This window comes from Erpetoichthys calabaricus, chromosome 12, assembly GCF_900747795.2.
Source record: "Erpetoichthys calabaricus chromosome 12, fErpCal1.3, whole genome shotgun sequence".
Classification (NCBI taxonomy): Eukaryota; Metazoa; Chordata; class Cladistia; order Polypteriformes; family Polypteridae; genus Erpetoichthys; species Erpetoichthys calabaricus.
Genome location: NC_041405.2, coordinates 812436 through 831870, shown reverse-complemented (window position 1 = coordinate 831870; position 19435 = coordinate 812436). Strand labels below are relative to the sequence as shown.

Here is a 19435-nt window from a genome sequence, read left to right as displayed (position 1 = left end):
ACTGTCATAGGATGCCACAAGTCAGTATGTGACATTTCTGCTCTGCTGGATCTGTAAATGCGCTTTTTGTGAAGGGGAAGCAGCAACAGCAGCTGAGCCGTGAAGTGGTCGACCACACAAACTCACAAAGAGGGGCCACCGAGTGCTGAAGTCGCCAGTCGTCCGTCATGTCACTCATAACAGAATTCAAACCTCAACTTGGACGTCCATTAACATGAGTGTCATTTTCATTTCATTTGTGTTCCAATGGCCCAAGTGGGCCGCCTCAAACACACTGCAGTGGGCTTCCCTTGTGTTAATAGAATGCGGTATATCAGCGCCCCCTTCAGGCCGGCACTGACGCCTTTACTTTTACCCCAATATACCTGCTTTGGCACATCCAGCTCAAGTGGACAGGTGGTCCAGACACGCCTGTGTAAAAATAGCAGTGCAAATAAAAGAAAAGGGGTCACTAGTCTCACCTTCTAACTCCAGATTTCCGGCCGTCTTCTCGATGGGCTGCCCCATGAGGGTCATGTGACCCACCCTGCAGATGTAAGTCATCTCCTCAAACTCAGACAGTTGTTTAGGTGTAAACTGGACCTCGGAGGTCACCTCATAGATGTTATTCCTCTTCTCCGGGGTGGGTCTGTTCACTGTGGCTGTCCAATGAGGTGACCCTGCAGTGACAGGCTGATGTCCACCCTCTGCTTTAGCTCTCAGCCAGGTGACCGTGACAGCACTGGGGAAGAACCTGGAGACGGTGCAGCTCAGGTTGCAGGGCTCACCCAGCTTTGTAAACCTGACCACCTGAATGTCAGACAGCAGGGGACGCCCATCGATACCTGAAAGATGTTGACAGGTAAATCAGAGTCAGCAGTCTGAACTTTGAACTTCTGAGCTCACTGGTGTTACCTGGGGTGTCGCCGGTGGCCGTCCTCAGTAGCTTTCCCTGTGAAATGTGATCGACTTCTACAGAGACCCTGAATCCGGCCATCTGAACCCAAGACAGCGGGACTGAGCAGATGCTCCTAGCGCTGAATGTCCCGTCGGGGTTGTCTATTATCTCAGGCATTTCGGTGGTCCCCCTCTCTTCTCCAAGGGTCCATGTGAAACCGATGTCTCGAGGGTAGAACTCCTCAGCTGTAATCTGGAGCTTCACATCGGCGTCCGAGTATTCAGAGATGTTCTCAATATCTGAGAGCTGAGGGCGAGCTGGAGAACAGAACAGAAGAGACACCAGTCAGTGGCTGGCATTGACACACCCTGGTGGGCGATGAGAGGCACACATGCATGGACCTCCACTTACCGTACACTTGTCCCAACATGACTGAGCGCTCCACGCTCCTCCTGGTGAGCCGGTGTGTGGCCCGACACCTAAGCTCAGCCTCCGCATGGTCCTTTCTACTTGCCGTGAACAGCAGGATGGTGGTCTTCTTCAGACGGTTGCCTTTCTCTTCTGTGTCTCCCTTCAGGGTGTAAGCTGGGGGGCCCTTTTGGTCCAATGAGATCTTCTGGCTATTCAGAAACCATTGCAGAGTGACCAGTGTGAGTGTCCAGCTTTTGAGGGTGCATTGAATCTCTGCTTGTTCCCCCTCGACATTATTTACTTTTGATTGGGCAAGAGGTGACAGGAGCACTGAAACATGAGGACAGAGAGCATGTTGAATACGAACCTGAGCTGGAGACCTTAAAAGTGTGACTGACCCGAGCCGTGCGAGGGCCCACCATAGCCGCCAAAGAAGAAGGAGAAGCTCTCACCTGAGGACCACCAACATACAAGGAGAAGAACGATGAAGACGAGGAGCACTGGAATGATGACAGTCATCATCTCTGCAACGGTCCGCCCCAAATCTGAAGGTTTTAAGAGACGGTAGAAGAGAAAGCAGGTCAGTGCAGAATGCCATCATACAGTTCACCATTTTGGAGAATCGCTCATTACACCTCGGTGGTCACCACAGGACAGAGTGAAGTGCTAAATAGACAACATGTGACCAGCAATGGCCAACAACATGGCGACAGCCATCACAAAACCTCACCAAATGACAGTGAACAAAATGTCAGAACGGCGGAGTGGTGACATCGGCAGCAAAAGAGTTAATTGACGTACATGAAAAATGTTCTAAAAACGTCGAAAATGAGATGAGGGTCCTGTGAAGGAGCCATCTACCAGCTTTCATTATAATGAGCCATCCTACCAGAAGGGAGCAGGCCAGGCCGCGTAGGACATGACCCTGAACACAAAGGGGTCACAGGTCTCCTGATGGGACCTCTAAGCACTTCTGTAATTTAGGATTTGCAGCCCACAAGCTCGTCTACTCACAGGTGATGAATCTCCTGAGCGGCTGCTCCAGGGCCTCGTGCTCCACCACACAGCTCAGCTCATCCCGACTTCTGGCTGTGAAGCGGTAGACGCTCTCCGAGTTGTATGTGCCGTCCCGATTGATTTGAGGTGTTGTACTGTTCATTTCTTTCACAGGATGGCCGTTTCTCATCCAAGTGAAACTGATGGCCTTGGGGTAGAAGCTCCTGGCCGCGCACGTCACTGAGTTTTCAGTCAGCAGCTGAACCCGTTCTGGAAAAACGACGACTTTGGGGGGAACTGCGGAGACATGACAGTAAAGTTTGTGTTAATGGCAGTGGGTGGTGCGGCGTAACGCTCAGGGACAGGACTGACTGCTCAGCGCTGTACGTGCGCCACACGTTAGAATACATGTGAAATCCATAAGGGAGCCACACCTCTAGAGGTAAAGTGACGCGCCATGACACCGTCCAGTCAACAGGGCCTGGCATTACCAGAGGACGGGTTTAAGTAAAGACGTTTCTTCCAGGGGGAGTTTTTCTTCTTGTAAGTTGGCGTAACCCAGTAGGTGATTACTAAGCTGAAATCTCCTTTACAGAAGGGGGCATTCACCCCAGTGGACAGCTGAGGGTCAGATGTGACCTCCAGACAGATCAGGGAGGTGCAGAATGACGCAGCGCCGTTAACAAAGCAGCTCTTCTCTACATTATTTCTGTCCCCCTTTCCAGACCCCCTCTTAGCCCCACTCACCTCTGACGGTCAGAGACATACTGACCATATGTTTCTTCCCACCGTGGGCGATTTCACATTCGTACTGTCCTTCATCTCTCTTGGCGACGGGCTTCAGTAGCAGGGACGCGTTTCCTTGCCTGATGTCACTTTCAGACAGATAGGCGTCATGTCTCTCCAAGGCCACTCCATTCTGAAACATGGCCACTGGGAAGCCATACTGATACCAGGTGACATCCACCCTTTTGGGGTCAATGGGTCCCGGAGTGACCGAGAACATGCACTGCAGGATGATGGCTTCATTCCTCACAGCGACAACAGTTAAATGTGACGTGTAGGCCCTCGGGACGCCATCTGAGCCTGCAGACAGACAGACAGACAGATGAGAAGAGGAGCAGCCATGTCGCATGTCACGGCTCATCTGGAAGTGAATGTCAGCGGATCTTCTGACTTGTCAGGTAGACACAGAGAACACATGCAAACCATCCATCCATTATCCAACCCGCTATATCCCAACCACAGGGTCAGCCAACACAGGGTGCAAGGCAGGGAATAAACCCCGGGCAGGGCGCCAGCCCACCACAGGGCACACACACACACACACACACACACACACACTAGGGACAATTTAGGATCGCCAATCCACCTAACCTGCATGTCTTTGGACTATGGGAGGAAACCCACGCAGACACGGGGAGAACATGCAAACTCCACGCACGGAGGACCAGGGAGGCGAACCCAGGTCCCCAGGTCTCCCAACTGCGCGCTACCCACTGTGCCACCGTGCCGCCACACATGCAAATGGCACACAGAAAGCAGCTAAGTGCTTAGACTGGAGAAGGACAGCAATGACAGCTGTGCCACCGCGCTGTTCTACCGATTAGAAACTGAGACAGAATGCCATACTGCCACAATCAGGCGGGCTGTTGAATTATTTCTGTGATTTACTTTTAATTAGCGTGCGGGTGTAAAACTCACCAGCAACTTGTAAAATGTTTCACTTTCAAATCATTGTTGAGGTTTAACGGGGACATGCCGTTTGACATGCGTCACGGTCGTGTTAATAAATGCCTGTGCACATAAATAGCGCACTGCGAACGAGTGGCAGTGGCGACATGTCGCGTGTGGGTCAGACTGCCACCGTACCCTGGAAACGGGACAGCAATACACGTCTCCTGCTGCTTCAGCCCCGTTAAAGTGCCGTTAAACTGAGTGCGGGACTGAGCGTGTTAACGGCTGGAGGTCTCAGCGACCACAGGGGGTCCGCCGGTCAGCCCCTCCTTTCCTGTCAGCCGCATAACTTCACCATGTTTGGTGTCCTCTGCTGGGCCGGCGAGCGCTGCTCGGGCGTCGGGGCGCTTCGGTGAAAGTGGAGAAACTGGAGCGGGCGGGACTCGCTGACGGTACCGGGTGTGAGCGAAGGAGCGGATAGACACCGAATGGCCGTCGTTTAACGCGACAGTCACGCTGGAGGACCCCCGTCAAAGGCGACTCTCAAAGTTCACATACAGAAAGTGTGAAGTCACTCCGTTAACGGGCGCTCTGACCGGAGCACTTCGCGGGCTGTTCTGACCGAATCGGTCCGTTAAACTCACCTGGGCTGAGCAGCGCGACCAGGAGCAGCAGACCCACCATCTCCATACCCCGCCGGACAGGAGCAGTGCTTTCGCTTTCGGGATAACGCGAGAAAGTTCAGATATCCGCCTACAGTATGCGGGAGGTGGGCTCTGGCCAGAAGACCAGGGTGGAGGTCCGACGGAGCAGAGCGGTGGACCCCAGAACGGCGTGTTAAAGATTCACTTTCACCGGGGCACATTTGATGAGGGTCTGCCTTGTGACCTCTCCGTCTGTCTGTCCGCTCGTTGGACTCAGCCCTGCTGTTATGGTCGGTCAGACTCAGATGAGACCACTGACTTTACATTTTCTTGTCAGTTGATTGTTCACTTGTCGCGTGTTGCACGAATGCTTAAAAAATAAGAGCGGAGCAAGTGACAGTCACCAGGGAAAGGAGCACCGACTGCTTGACTCACTTCTGTCACCCCCTCCATGTCTCAGGGTGCCACAGTGATAAGTCGACACCCATTTAGAAAACCACCAATCTAAAAATACAAAGGGCAAACAAATGTGGATGTGACTGAGGAATACGCACATCGCCGCAGACCCCCACATCTAACACACATCTTCAGACCACTTGGGTTGGAATCCATGAAAGCGACTTCAGCCACGATATTGTAAAATGGCTTTATTGATGTGCACTGCTGATACACGAGATTTCATTCTCTTAGCATTGTTATTGTCTGCAGGACCGCGGTGGTGATGGCAATGGTGGGCTAAAGCTGGAGTCTTCAGATCCCTGTCTGTTTCTGTCACCGTGTTCTGTCATGTTGACAAGCTGGGGTGCATCGGGGTCCTGAAGCTGCACACTTGTAGTTTCCTCTGCCTGGCGAAGTAGGGCTGGGGGTGGCAGACCCCTAGGCAGTGGCACTCACCTGACACGCACCTGAAAGAGAAGAGCAAAGTGAACATGTGGGTGATGAGGACCCCTCTGCATGTGCACCAGTGCAGGGCTTCTCCTAAAGTGATTGGCATCACTTCTTAGCAGTGGGCACCATGCCTCATTGCTGGGTGGGCTTTACTGACTCCTGCTGGCTCTTCTGTTCATCTCAGCCACATTGTGGGAGAATTAGCAACGAAAACCAGCAGTGGACACGTCCAGCAGAAAGGAAAGACAAAGTGGATTTGGTGTTTATGTGTCTGGTGGGGGGTTTTGTTTCAGCAGGGGTCCACATTCCACTTTAATGTCCCTGTTGTTTAGTTTTGATCCTTAATGTCTTTACGTTGGCAGTTTAGTTCTGTGCTTTGTATCAGTTTGGTGTATCGTGCTATCGCTGTGCCGCTGTGGCCTGGTCCTTGAATTTTGTGGGCGGTTCCCCAAGGGGCGGGGCCACCTGTCCATGTCTGTCAAGGGTCCGCCCTCAGACCTATAAGGCTGAATAAACAAGCGGACCCCTAGATGTGCTTGTGGTGCAGAGGGGTCCTCCTGGGGGTTGGTAGGTTTTCGTGATTTTTTGGACCCTTTTTCTCAGCATTTTGACCCCCTACTGGAGTGGCTTTCCTAGAAGTGGCCTGTTGTTTTGGACCCCCCTTTTGTGCCTTTGTACCCTTTGAAGATGTTTTGTTAAGAAGAGCATTTTTGATGAATAAATCTTTTATTTATAAAGATTCTTGGTTTGCCCCAAAGCCAATGGTTGACGGATCCTTCCACTTGTGTGGACTTTTTGTTGCAGTGCCTTGAGACTTCCATGTTCCTAACAGTGGGTGGGTTTCATGTCTCCATAAATCTTGAGCATCTTACAGGGGTTTGTAGTCAATGAGGACCTCAGACTGGACTGGGGGTCAAGGAACGACGTCAACGTGCAGATATGATTTAGTAAAGGGGCTTTCTGACTGGGGTCACAGACTGGATGTGCGGCCTGCTGTATTATCTCTTAAAGTCCAGCGATGTCCCACCTTGGTGTCCAACACGAGAGACCTGAACCAAGCCCACCCATGTTGATAGGGAGGAGAAAACGGAGGCAGTTGTACTTACCAGACCCCAATTTCAGCGTGGAGGTGAACCTGCCAAGACAAAGCAGATCAGTGAGGCCTTCACTTTACACTAAAGATTAATACTGAATGATAATAATAATAATACTACTGCCAATAATAATAATAATCCAGTCATTATCCAACCCGCTATATCCTAACTACAGGGTCACAGGGGTCTGCTGGACCCAATTCCAGCCAACACAGGGCACAAGGCAGGAAACAAACCCCGGGCAGGGTGCCAGCTATATCTATATATCTATATATACGTATATATATAGGGGAAAACTGGGGTTTTGGCGGCAGGATTGGCACCCCAGCCCCTGTAAAGAACCTCACGCTGTTCAGTGTGCTGTTGGGGTGTCACCCCCTGCCCTCACATCCCAGTCCAGGTGGTTTATTGTGTGGCGGGTGCGGCAACGAGCTTTAATCAGCGCCTGCTCCCAACCTGCTCAATACATACAGTATATATATATATATATATATATATATATATGTGTGTGTGTGTGTGTTTGCCTGCTCCTCTTCATGGAGGGTCCCGGGTCAGATGGACACCTGCACTCTTCTCCTCAAACTGAACTGCCCCTATAGGAGGCGCTGGACCCCCAGTCCTAGCTGTTTTACCCCTTGTCCTTCTTTTCCGGATATCCCGCTGTTCTTCCAGTGTTCTTTGTTTGCTGGACCAGAAGCCAACCTGAAAGGCAAACAGAAAATCAGTGAGTCTGAGGGTCTGAGGTTACAGATTTGGGGGCCACTTGTGCTCATTTTCCTCACACACTTCTGTAGCCCACCTGTATTCTTTTGTCAGTACCGCTGATCAGGTCGTCCTGTTTCCAAGTAGCCTGGTTGATTGTTTGTATTGTTATGCTGTGAATTCTCTTTTTGTTTCTCGTTTGACTTTGTCACATTTAGCTCATGTGATTTTTCCACACTACTCTGTTGTTTATTAAGTTTTGTCACACACATGCACATGGGAGCCATCTAAATGGCCTGACCGAGCGTAATTCCACGCCAGACCAGCGGGTGGTGCAGTGTTACGTTTTCTAGCTTTCTCTGCAGACCGTTCTGCCTGGTCCTGATGACGTCACTTACAGTTCTGGGCCCTTTGGTGACTTCACTTCCATTTCTGGGCCCTTTGATGACGTCACATCCAGGTCCAAGCCTATGGACGAGGACCCTCCTGATTCTGTCCTTTTTAACGTCATTCCTATGCTGGCGTTTAAAGCCGCCATCTGTCCTCTATGCCCACATTTCTGTTTTGGACTCTGATCAGTACACAACTGTTCAACATCTAATCCTAGTTTGCAGCCAGGATATAATATACTGGTGGCTGCCCCAAACCTTCTTTGGACTCTTTGTCAATTATTGTGACACTATAAAAGACAAAGCTGCTGAGGTCACCACGGCTTTGGCTTTGTATTTTTGATTCAGATTTTTGTTTTGTGATTCTGCGCCTCTCATTTGGATTTTCTGGCTTTGGCACTGCATTGTCTTTCACGTTCTGTTTCTGATTTGTTTGCTGCTGTTGTCTTAACTTGATCTTTTTGTGATTTAACTCAAGAATCTTTAATAAACAATTTTTGATCACATTTAAACTTTCTTTTGTTGGTCCTTTCGACCAGAGGTTGAGGGTTTCCCCTCCTTTATTGAGAGCTTGAATAGCCCTAGGCCCAGCTTTGGCCACATGCAGGTTAAAGGCCTGCCTTCTGAGTTTGGGGTTAGGCTATCAGGGTGAGGCCTAATCTGTAAATTGACACCACAGTGTGGCCCCGGCCTGGAGTTTGTGGTTTTTCAGACCTTTTTGATATTTTTTGAGTGAAAGCAGAGACATCAGTCACACCAGCCCCTGTATCAGGTGCTATAGTAGATAGCGAGTAGCGATTTACAGTCCCAAGTCTTCGCTCGTTGACTTTTTAATCCTCAATTTAGTGAGCTGTTTACACGTTTCTAGATGTCCATAAATTAATATTTTTTGCTTCAACAAACAGTTACATAAAAATGAATTCTGTGGAGGGTGGAAACTGAAACTGCTGCCTCACAGCTCCAGAGGCCTGACTTGAATTCCCTGTTCTGTCATTCCCTGTCTCAGTTTTCTTGAGCTTGGCCCATTGAGAGTGACGGAGGGTTGGTGTGACGAGGTCACAAATCAAATGACTTCTTCTCCAGGGTTGGTTCCTACCTGGTGTCTGATGATAGTGAGATAAGCTGCAATCTCACGACCTTCTAATCAAAGAGTGGGCTGGGATGATGAGCGGCTGTGTGGAATTCATGGATGAGCCCTTCTGGGCCTGTCCCATGAGTCTACCTGTCTGGGGTCCTGGTAGAGAGAAAGCTTCAAACTCCAGGGTCACATCTACAAGGTGCCATCAGGAAGTGCACAAAAGCATTTGGAGGTGACATGGACCCCCAGAGCCGGTGGATGTCCATTTAAGTGGCTGTTTAAGAGATTAAAGCGTGCGACTGGATGTCTGTCAGGAGACTGGAGGTAACTGTGAGGCCAGAATTTGAAACCGGAGAGAAACATAAGAATTCAGCCCCTCCAATACCACAATGCATTGGTCAGTTTAGGCACAGTGAGGCCACCTCTCTTATCCAATCCCTCAGTATATGAAAGTGACCATTGGCCGTCTTACCTGGGAGGTGGACCCTTGAAGAGTTCTTCTCAAGGAATCCCCCCTTTATAGCTGAGTGCTCCACCCTGCAGATGAACTCCACGTCCTCGAGTTCAGTCAGGTCTCTGGGGAGGAATTCCACCTGACTGACCAAATCAAAGGTGTTCCTTCTCATGGACGGACCATAGTGGGCGCTGGTGGCTTTCCACTCTCCTGTCTCCGCCTCATATGTCTGCCCATTCGTGTCCCTTTTCAGCCAGGTCACCTTGATCTCCTGGGGGTAGAAGTCTGTGATGGTGCAGGACAGAGTGCATGGCTGACTGAGCTCCGTGAAGAAGATCTGTAAATCGGAGAGCTTGGGTTCTTTCTGGTAACCTGCAATGAAAGGAGACGGCAGACGCCATGACACTGGGAAGGGCGGTGCCAGAGTGACGAGGGGTAGAGAGCCAGTGGCTGGCTGTCATGTCAGGATTAGCTGGTCGTGACGTTTCACTCACAGATAAACATCCTTGATTGTATTTAGTGGCTTTTTATCTTAGTGTTCCATAACTGACCTAAGGTGGCTTATATTGGGTCCCACGGTGGGTTGTTCTGAGTCCTGGGGTCTCATTTATAAAACTACATGGATTTGAGAGTTGAAAAAACAAAATCTGATTTTAAAACATGACGTTCTACGCACTGTACTTCTATAAGTCATCTTAGAAATGTGTGTCAGTGAACACCATGCCTGGCTGAAATCCTGAAGCAGCCATAAATGGACTACGCCAGTCAGCCTCCTACATGTGGCATCCGGACACTGCAGTCCTTCATTGGCTGTTTGAGCAGCCACCCACCTGACACACATGGGCAACGGCACCTCCATTTGAGACGGGCACTCCACAACTACAGCATGTGCGCCATTAGAGCGCCTCCCCTCTGTAAAGGGAAAAGGCAGAAGGTGCCAGCGTATGAGCAGATAGGAACTGTCACCTGGCACATGCAATGACATGACTGCAGTTACAATGATTGTGCCATGTGAAACACTGAGGGTCCAGCCAGCCATTTTGCACCTTCAGCAAGTTATGGGCCAATCCTCCTTTGTCTCAAAATAAATCAATGAAGCCACATTTGTCTGCCTCATCTTGGCATCACAGATGGCCTCACACGTTAATGGAATGTCACAGCTTGGGGTTAACAATGGCAGGTTCTTTATTGTAATATGAGTGCAGTCAAGTGCTCCAGTGATGTCAGAAGAACCAGACTCTGCTTCAAGTTGTCTTTTTATGTTGGCCAAAACATGTTCTGGTTTATTGACGTCAGTTGGTTAATGGCTTCCAGCACAGCGGGCATGGTGGAGTGAAGCCTGGCTGAAATATTCCTCAGTTGCTCAGTTCCTTGAGAAGTGACAAGAGTTCTCTGAGGAACTGAGGAAACTGAGGAATTCAGATACCAATATGCAGCCTTGGCCCTCTTACCATCATCATCACATTGACCTGAATATCTCTTATAATCCATCTGAGCTCTAATGGACCTTGATGGCCACTTTTAACAGCCCAACGGGCTCCATCAGCAGTTCAGCCAGCCAGCCAGGCCACATCTTAAACACAGAGCCTCCTTCAAGCCCAGTCTAAGACGTGCCACCCACACCAGCAGACTGGTCATGACAGCTCATCCTGGTCCCCTCATGTTTAGACAGAGCAGATGTTCCCAAATCAGACTCCACTAGGACTCTAACAGTCCAGGAGCACACTAGTGTGGAGGACTGGGATGGACCCCAACTGACATTAAACATGCGGGTGGGCGATGTTGCAATTTAGAGGCTGCCTCATCTGCAGGGCAAGGGAGGTCCATCTTTCACTCCTTGAGGTGGCACCATTCAGAACCATCAGGCCACCCTGGAATTGTGACACCTCTAGGAGACAAAGATAACTGGAGGGAGGACAGTCCTATATAAAAGTGACACTACAAATATGACAACTACACAAATGATGGGATAGCTGGACTCACCTTTTAACTTCAGCTTTGTGGACTTCTTCTCAATGGTCTTCTTCCTGAGTGTCACATGTTCCACCCTGCAGATGTAGGCTGTTTCCTGCAGTTCACGGAGGCTTTTAGGAGTGAAGTGGACCTCGGAGGTCGCCTCATAGGCGTTATTCTGCTTCTCTGGGCTGCTTGTGGTCACTGTGGCGTTCCACTCCGGTGACCCTGCAGTGACAGCCTGATGTCCACTCTCTGCTCCAACCCTCAGCCAGGTCACGGTGATTGCGCTGGGAAAGAACTTGGAGATGGTGCAGCTGAGAGTGCAGGGCTGACCCACCTCTGAAAACTCGACCACTTCAATGTCAGCCAGCAGGGGGCACCCGTCGATACCTGAAAGATGCCAACAGGTTAAATTGATTCTGGCTGACTGGCATGAGTTTGCACTTTGAGCTTCTGAGCTTTACCTGGGGTGTCACCAGTGGCCACCTTCTGTGTCTTTGCCATTGAAATGTGATCAACCTCCACAAAGATCTTAAATCTAGGAGTCTGAATCTGAGGGAATGGGACGGAGCAGATGCTCCTAGTGCTGAATGTCCCATTGGGGTTTTCTATCATCTCAGGTGTTTCGGTGGTCCCTCTCTCTTCTCCCACGGTCCATGTGAAGCTGATGTCTCGTGGGTGAAAGTCCTCGGCTGTAATCTGGAGCTTCACTTCAGTGTCAGAGTTCTCTGTGACATTCTCGATTTCTGAGAGTCGAGGACGAACTGGAAACCAGGATCACAAGAAACATTGGTCAGCAAGCAACTGTGATACATGAGAACGAGAAGGAACCGCAGAAGACGAAAGGGGCAGGAACTGACCCGGGCAGCCAAACCCCACCACTTACCACACACCTGTCCCAATGTCACCGACCGCTCCACACTCCTCTTCGTGTGCCTGTGAGTCGCCCGACACCTAAGCACTGCCCCCTGGTGGTCTGCTCTATTTACTAAAAACCACAGGGTAACGGGGGTCTCCTTCAGACAGATGACTTTCTTTACTAGGCCTCTTTCCAGGGTGTAGTTAGCAGGGTCCTTGTTGTCCACAGATAGCCCACCCTCACAGTCACTTTTTTTATCATGAGATCTGACCTCCTTGTCTTTTACAGAGCATCTGAAAGTGACATTTTGGAGTGTCCAGCCTTTGAGGGTGAACTGAACTGCCCCCTGCTCACCCTGGACTAATGTTACAGGGACAAGAGGGGACAAGGACACTAAAATATGATGAGAGAAAGAGAAAGCATTAGGTACAAAGTCACAATGGAGCCCTTAGAGTCTGAGTGAGCTGAATAACGGGAGAGTTTGAGTGCCACTGAGATGGACACGCAGCATCCATGTGAGTGTCCTAAGGGTCACTCGTGTTAACACAAAAGCACAAAGAGATGAGCAGAAGTGACACCTGAAGAGAAGACACAATACAAAGACATTTGAAGTAAACCTCACGAGATTAGACGTGAAAACAGAAACTGAAAATGTAAAGACGAATGAACAGAAACATTAAAAGTACAAAAACTAAAGTGACGAGTTCTGTCCTGACATTAGGGCAGAGGACTAAAGAGGTGAGCAGTGACTAAAGTGACACGAAGTGTCGTGAAAGCAGGAACTGCTCAGGTGAAGCCTGTGACATCAAACACTCGTGGTCATCTTAAACTCGGGGACCCTGAACAAGTCAATGACCACCGAGGTCTGGGCGGGGGGCATCTGGGGCTCAGAGGAGAGGTGAGACCACGAGGGAGTGATGAGGTCTGACTCTGACCTTGAGGTGCGTCTCCTGCCATCGCCATCAACACAAAGTCAAGGAAGTAAAGTGACCAGAAGGTCTGACTTCCCATAAAGGACAAGAATGGCACAAGACGGCCATTCAGTCCTCACCTCTGTCCTGGACCTGCCTGTCATCCAACTGGACGTTGTTTACTCATTTGCTTCTTCTGCCTTGGGATGGTGTTTACTATAAAAGCTAAAAGGGGTTCAGTTAACACATTGGGTGCCACTAACATCTGAGTAAGAATCATAAAAGTCTAAACCCTTAAACCTACCTGGACCTTTAAATCTCCACGTGCTTTCACTCCAACTGGACTGCTGTCTTTAAAACCTTATTTACGATGCCCTTAGAGTGGTCAGAGTTCATCTCACTCGTCATTTTAGACAACAGCAGAAAATCACACAACCCCATGAAAGAAGATGAAGGAGAAGGAGAGACACTCACCTGAGAACCACCAGCAGACAATGAGGGGCACAAAGAGGAGGAGGATGACAGCAATAATGGCCATGACCTCTGTAATGGACCTCCCCACATCTGCAGTTATTTAGAGACAAACAGAGAAAGAGTGCAGGTCAGGGCCGAGTGACACCCGAGCACTTCCACCACTTAGGAGAGTCACCCACTAAACCATGGTGGCTGTCACTTGAAACGGTGAAGAACATATGGCGGATTCACAAAGTCACTTTCTGCACACTTTGGGTTGTAGATCTAGTTTTAAAATGAATAAACCTGTCATTCCTACCCATCAGTCTACACTCAATGCCCATAATGACAAAGTGAACACAAGTTTGCAGGAAGTTTTGTAAATTTATTAGAAATCAAAAAGTAGGATTTCTTACTCCTAGAAGTATCCAGACCCTTGGCTCTGGCCCATTAAGTTGTGCTCAGGTGTCTCCTGCTGGCTTTGCTTCTCCTTGAGTGGAGTCCACCTCTGGACCACGGAATGGATTGGATGCCATCTAGGAAGACCCACATCTACCTGTGTATGGGAGGTCTGACAATTCACACTGTATGTCAGGCCCAGGAAGTCCAGGGAACATCAAACTGTGGTGAGGCTGAGAGATAAGGTCAAGGGGATGAACTCATATCTAAAGCTTTGAGTGTTCCCAGGAGCATGGTGGTCTCAATCATTGTGAAATGGAATCGGTTTAGGACCACCAGGACTCTTCCTAGAATTGGCTTACTAACCAAACGGAGTAACTGGACAAAAAGGGGCCATGGCCAAAGAGGTAACCAGGAACCCAATGGCCAGTCTAACAGAGCTTCAGATGTCCTCTGCTGAGATGGAGGGACAACCACCACAGTGGCACTCAACCAATCAGGTGTTTATGGCAGAGGGGCCAGAGAAAGACGTATGATGGCACATAAAGGACCATGAGAGTTGAGGAAGGTCTGGGAAGACAAACAATGAGCTCTTTGAGAAGAGCTCCAAGAACTACATCTGCTGAAGATTAGGCACAGCTCATCGGCAGCTTAACGCCGTCCCCCTGGTGAAGCTTTGGTGTGACAGCATCATCCTATGGTGGGTGAAAGGCACGTGAAACAGGACAGAACTGAGGGAAGGAGGAATACAGCAGGATATGGAAAGGTCCTTGAAGAAAACCACCTCAGTCTGGGGTGAGAGTTCAGCTATCACTACAACAATGACCCATGCCAAGGCATACAGCCAAGACAACTCTGGACTGGCTTTGGGGACAAGTCTGTGAGTGTCCTTGAGTGGCCCACCCAAAGCCTAGACTCAAACCCCAGGAAACGTGCATGGAGAGACCTGAAGATGGCCGTTTACAGACGCTACCCATCAGTCTCACAGGGCTAGGGAGGGTCAACTGCCCAAATCCAGGTGGAGGCTTACCAAGAAGACCCAAAGTTGGAACTTCTGCCAAAGGGGCTTCTACAAAGTACTGAGTGAAGGGTCTGAATACTTCTAGGAAGGAGAGATCTCAGTTTTTGATTTGTAATAAATTTGCAAACCTTTCTGAACACGTGTTGTCACTTTGTCATGATGGACTGTTAAGTGCAGATTAAAGGGCAAAAATGTCAGATGTACCCATTTAAAATTAAATTTGAACTGCATTAAAGTCTTGGGGTCTGAATACCTCCTGAACTCACAGTAAATGGAGAGTGGACCATTAGGACCAGAGAAGTGATCCAGTGAGGAGACTGGAGGAGGAAGAGGAGGAGGAGGAAGCCGACTGCCCACTTCAGTTGCCAGCGCACCGAGATGTCAACAACATGTCACTAGTGACCCTGGCCACCACAGTCCACTTAATAATAATAATAATACATTTTATTTATATAGCGCCTTTCCCATGCTCAAGGCACTGAATTGAGTGGGTGTGATCGGTTTGGCAATGGGGGTCTCAGTCCATCCATTCTCTGACCTCTCACTATAATGACTTGTCTAAACCTACTGGAGCAGCTCTACTATATGGACAAGGCTATGAACAACACACTGGCCAGGTCAGGGGTCACAGGGCCTCCTGGTGGCATCTCTGAGCACCACCTCAGCTAAACCAACACTGATTGAGAATTTGTTAACTCTGGGACACAGTCTGGTGGCCTCATCTACTCACATATGGCAGACATCATGAGCGGCTTTTCCAGGGCCTCGTGCTCCACCACACAGCTGAGCTCATTGCGACTGTAAGGCGTGACGTGGTAAACGCTCTCCGAGCTGTAGGTGCCATCGGGATTGAGCCGCGGTGTTGTGCTGATCAGCTCGTTAACACGCCGGCCATTCCTCATCCATCTGAAATTGATGACCTTGGGGTAGTAACTCCTGGCCGCGCAGGTCACTGAGTTTTCAGACAGAAGCTGAACTCGTTCTGGATACATGAGGACCTCAGGGGGAACTGCGGAGACATGAAGGTGAAGTATGTGTGAACAGCAAGTAGCAGGTGGTGTGAGGGTACAGTTAGGGTCCAGGACTGTAAAGAACAAGGCCACCGGTTTAGGCCTCAGTCACGTAACCTGCACACGTGACAAAAGTAAAAATGGAGCACATCCTGGACTCGTAGGCCACCATCTGCCAAACATGAAAACAAGAAGAACGTTGAGTATAAATGAGGGACTGAGGAAGGAGAAGTGAGATGACAGAAAGATAAAGATTATAAGAAGACTTTGGAGACAAAAATGTCCAAGTAAATGCAGAGCTCAGTTGAGAGATAAATGTATGGGAGCTGTGGAAGAAAAGGAAAGGGCAGGCTGAGCGTCAAACAAGGAGAAGAGGAATAGAGAGACATCAGGGTGGGGGAGGTGCTCAGGACCACCAAATGAAGCTATGAGGCTCATATGATGAAGCAGAGTCTGCGGGACACGTGAACTTGAGGAGGAGCCGATAAAGGGGGACACCTGGGAACGGCGCATTGAATAAAATTGGGTGTAACTGACAAAGGAAATGAAGAGCAAGAAGCTGAGAAGGAATGGAGGACACACCGGTGTACAGTCACCCGTGACAAGGAGGAGCCACAAGGAGATGCTGGAGAGGCAGGTACTCCAGTGACAGGCTGAGACAACACAAGGGTCTCACACACATGACACTCCAGAGGGGGACAGCTGGACCTCAGGAAGGCACAGAGTGGTAGTGTGCCGACCAGCATGAGGGCAGAGAGGAGCTGATGGACCATTAAGAGAGGGGATGAGGACGGGCTGAGCAGACACGTGTGGTGCCACAGGTGACATTAATAAAGTGACTCTGTCCTCCACAGTCCTCTGGTCCGCTCCTGTCTCTTCTCAGATGTTTCTTAATCTCCACTCACCTCTTATGGTCAGTGCCAGGTTGACCTCTTGCCTCTCGCCTCCATGCCTGACTTCACAGCTGTACTGTCCTTCATCTCTCTTGATGACAGACGAGAGCAGCAGAGATGCGTTTCCATTTCGGATGTCATTTTCAAACAGGATGGCTTCCGTTCTCGCTGTGGCCTCTCCATTCACAAATCTGGCTGCGATGAAGTCATACTGATACCAGGTGACCGTCAGCCTCTTGGGGTCAATGGAACCCGGCGTGACAGAGAAGGAGCACGGCAGGGTGACGGCTTCATGCCTCAGGACATAAAGAAAAGGATTTGATGTGGAGACTGTGAGGGCGCCGTCTGAGCCTGCAGGGAGACACACAGACAGACAGACAAGAAGGGTTGGAGCAGCCATGTCTCATGTCAGGGCTCACGTGGAGGTGAACCTGAACGCCTGTCCTGACCTTTGAGGAGCATCACATGGACTAGAGGAAAACATGCAAACTCCACACAAATACCAGCTGAGCCAATAGCCATGAAAATGTGAAGGACAGGCTGGAACCCCTGCACACAATACTGCACTAGCATTTCAAAATCATAAGAGGGTGAACCATCGTGATAAAACGAATCTGATTCTTCTGATCCCAAACATTCAACACTGAGGCAGTGCTGAGCTCAGTTACACCGACATCAGACCAGACACAAGGACACGGGGTATGAGGGGCTTCATCCATCCATCCATCCGTTTTCCAACCCACTGAATCCGAACACAGGGTCACGGGGGTCTGCTGGAGCCAGTCCCAGCCAACACAGGGCACAAGGCAGGAACCAATCTCGGGCAGAGTGCCAACCCACCGCAGGACACACACAAGCACATCCACACACCAAGCGCACACTAGGGCCAATGTAGAATCGCCAATCCACCTAACCTGCATGTCTTTGGACTGTGGGAGGAAACCCACGCAGACACGTGGAGAACATGCAAACTCCACGCAGGGAGGACCCGGAAAGCGAACCCAGGTCCCCAGATCTCCCAACTGCGAGGCAGCAGCGCTACCCACTGCACCACCGTGCCACCCCATGAGGGGCTTCATCTACTCCTAAACTGTTGGTAAGCAGAAGTGACTGACTGTGACACAGACTCATCTGGACGTCACCTGGAAAGGACAAGTTTTTATAGAGTGAGATCGCAGTCAAAAATAACTTGTAATAAACCATACAAGTTTGATCTCTGGAGACCTTCAGGACAGCAGGACGACATGGAGCCCAGCGCGGAAAAGCAGCAGCCAGTGCAAGGTGCTATAGCCCACCAGTGGTCTTCACAGGGGACTTGAATACCCGATGATTATAAAGAGGACTGCTGCTTTGATGTTTTAGATGTTGCCATCTCTCTCTTAACTTGACAGTTCGGATTAACAACGAGAAGCTGATTTCGAGTGTCACTGTGAACGTCTTTACAGTAAAACCAACAAGGCGGTCAGCCACTTAACTCTCCACCCAGCGGCCAAAGCGACCTCCTTCTGGTTAGAAGTTCTACCGTCAGACTCACAACTCCTCATATTATAAAAATCAGAAGAACTCCAAGGCCACGTTTAACGGTCCGGCATCTCAGACCCGCGGGGCTCCGCCTGTTCCACAAATAGCATCGCCAGCTCCCTGACTTCGCCATATTTGGTGCCAGCTGCCCGAACGTCAAGGCGCTTTACAGGAAGTGCAGCGTGGACGATACCGAGCCCACCCCAGCCCGGCTCAGGAGCTGGACCTTCACAAAGGGGGGCATTTCATGACTTGCCTTACCCCCTGCATGTCGGACATTTAACGGGACACTCGCCCTACACTCGTCTGAAGGGTTTCCAACAAATCACAAATATCGTAAGGTCCTCCGTCTGACCGGAGCAGCGTCACCTCATTTCGGGGTCTCCGAGGGTCTCTTAAACTCACCCCAGCACCGCAGCGCGATCAGGAGCAGCAAGTCCAGCGCGAAGTTCATGGCCGGTGCGCAGCCAGCGCGCTCTTTTCGTTTCAGTTTAGTTTCACTTTCTGCAGCTGACGGCAGGGTGTGTGTGTGTGTGTGTGTGTGTGTGTGTGTGCGCACGGGACCGGGGGGGGGGGTCGCTCGGCGGGACTGAGTCCCTCAGATCGAGTCGAGTGGGCGAGGCTGCCTTCCGTTTTATTTTATTTTGCCAGGCTGTGCCAGCGCACTTCATTTCTGCTCCTTTTAAGCTCCATTTCAAAGGGGTCTCCGTGCGCCTGTCCGCTGGCTGATTTTTGTTGTTCATGATGGACATTTGGCTTCGTTCTCATGGACCCCGATAGATTATCTGATCTCATCGTTCAATTAGCTCGTCGTCATTTCTCCTCTTTTTCGTCATTCAGAAAATTCAGTAGCGTGAGCTGAATCTTTATATGAAATGTCGACTGTGTATTTTAAACGCTTAACCGTCTCCTGTTATTTTCAAACGATTTGGCCTTTTTGTCCTGCATTATCCCAAGTAAGGAGCCCATGTGGGTCCCATGTGTGTTTTAAATGAGTCCAAGGATGTTATGTGGCTCAGTACCCTGTTACTTATTACCTGCTACAAGTGTGCTGGGAGTGAGCAAAAACGGGACCGTTTGGGGGTCCCCAAGGACTGGGTGGGAACCCCTGCTCTAGATAACGTGCAGGTTACCTGAGGTAGATTTACTTATTAGGCTGCCATCTTCATCCAAGGTGACTCGTCACATCTGAGACACAACTG

At 50.0% G+C, this 19435-nt stretch overlaps 2 protein-coding genes across 3 annotated transcripts in view; both read right to left on the bottom strand.

Annotated features, from left to right (window-relative positions):
• Positions 1-19435, bottom strand: part of LOC114661616 (uncharacterized) — a 69243-nt gene that overhangs the window by 4463 nt on the left and 45345 nt on the right. Inside the window, exons 1-7 of one of the 2 annotated variants that reach the window (XM_028814748.2) lie at positions 4606-4775; positions 3032-3370; positions 2303-2581; positions 1741-1833; positions 1289-1618; positions 895-1194; positions 462-824 (exon numbers count right to left, since the gene is read on the bottom strand). In XM_028814748.2, the coding sequence (XP_028670581.2) occupies positions 462-824; positions 895-1194; positions 1289-1618; positions 1741-1833; positions 2303-2581; positions 3032-3370; positions 4606-4651 (1750 nt within the window). In that variant the 5' untranslated portion in view covers positions 4652-4775. Of the gene's footprint in view, positions 1-461; positions 825-894; positions 1195-1288; positions 1619-1740; positions 1834-2302; positions 2582-3031; positions 3371-4605; positions 4776-19435 lie in introns of those variants that run through there. The other variant, XM_051934748.1, reaches the window with a different exon arrangement.
• LOC114661615 (uncharacterized) lies at positions 5238-18781 on the bottom strand. Its single transcript, XM_028814747.2, has 11 exons — positions 18639-18781; positions 16725-17063; positions 15540-15818; positions 13411-13500; positions 12053-12418; positions 11631-11930; positions 11194-11556; positions 9229-9582; positions 7220-7289; positions 6600-6628; positions 5238-5510 (listed from the first exon to the last, which is right to left on the bottom strand). Exons 1-11 carry the CDS (start codon positions 18685-18687, stop codon positions 5482-5484), a joined length of 2268 nt encoding a protein of 755 aa, XP_028670580.1. The 5' UTR covers positions 18688-18781; the 3' UTR covers positions 5238-5481.

Bases quoted from the DNA above. Each gene is read 5' to 3' on its own strand.
- LOC114661615 (XM_028814747.2), bottom strand. From the start codon at position 18,687: ATGAACTTCGCGCTGGACTTGCTGCTCCTGATCGCGCTGCGGTGCTGG. The intron at 13,501-15,539 runs GTGAGTAGATGA...AAATAACTGCAG, and splicing joins GCTCATGATGTCTGCCATAT to ATGTGGGGAGGTCCATTACA. The intron at 5,511-6,599 runs GTAAGTACAACT...CTTCTCTTTCAG, and splicing joins CACGCTGAAATTGGGGTCTG to GTGCGTGTCAGGTGAGTGCC.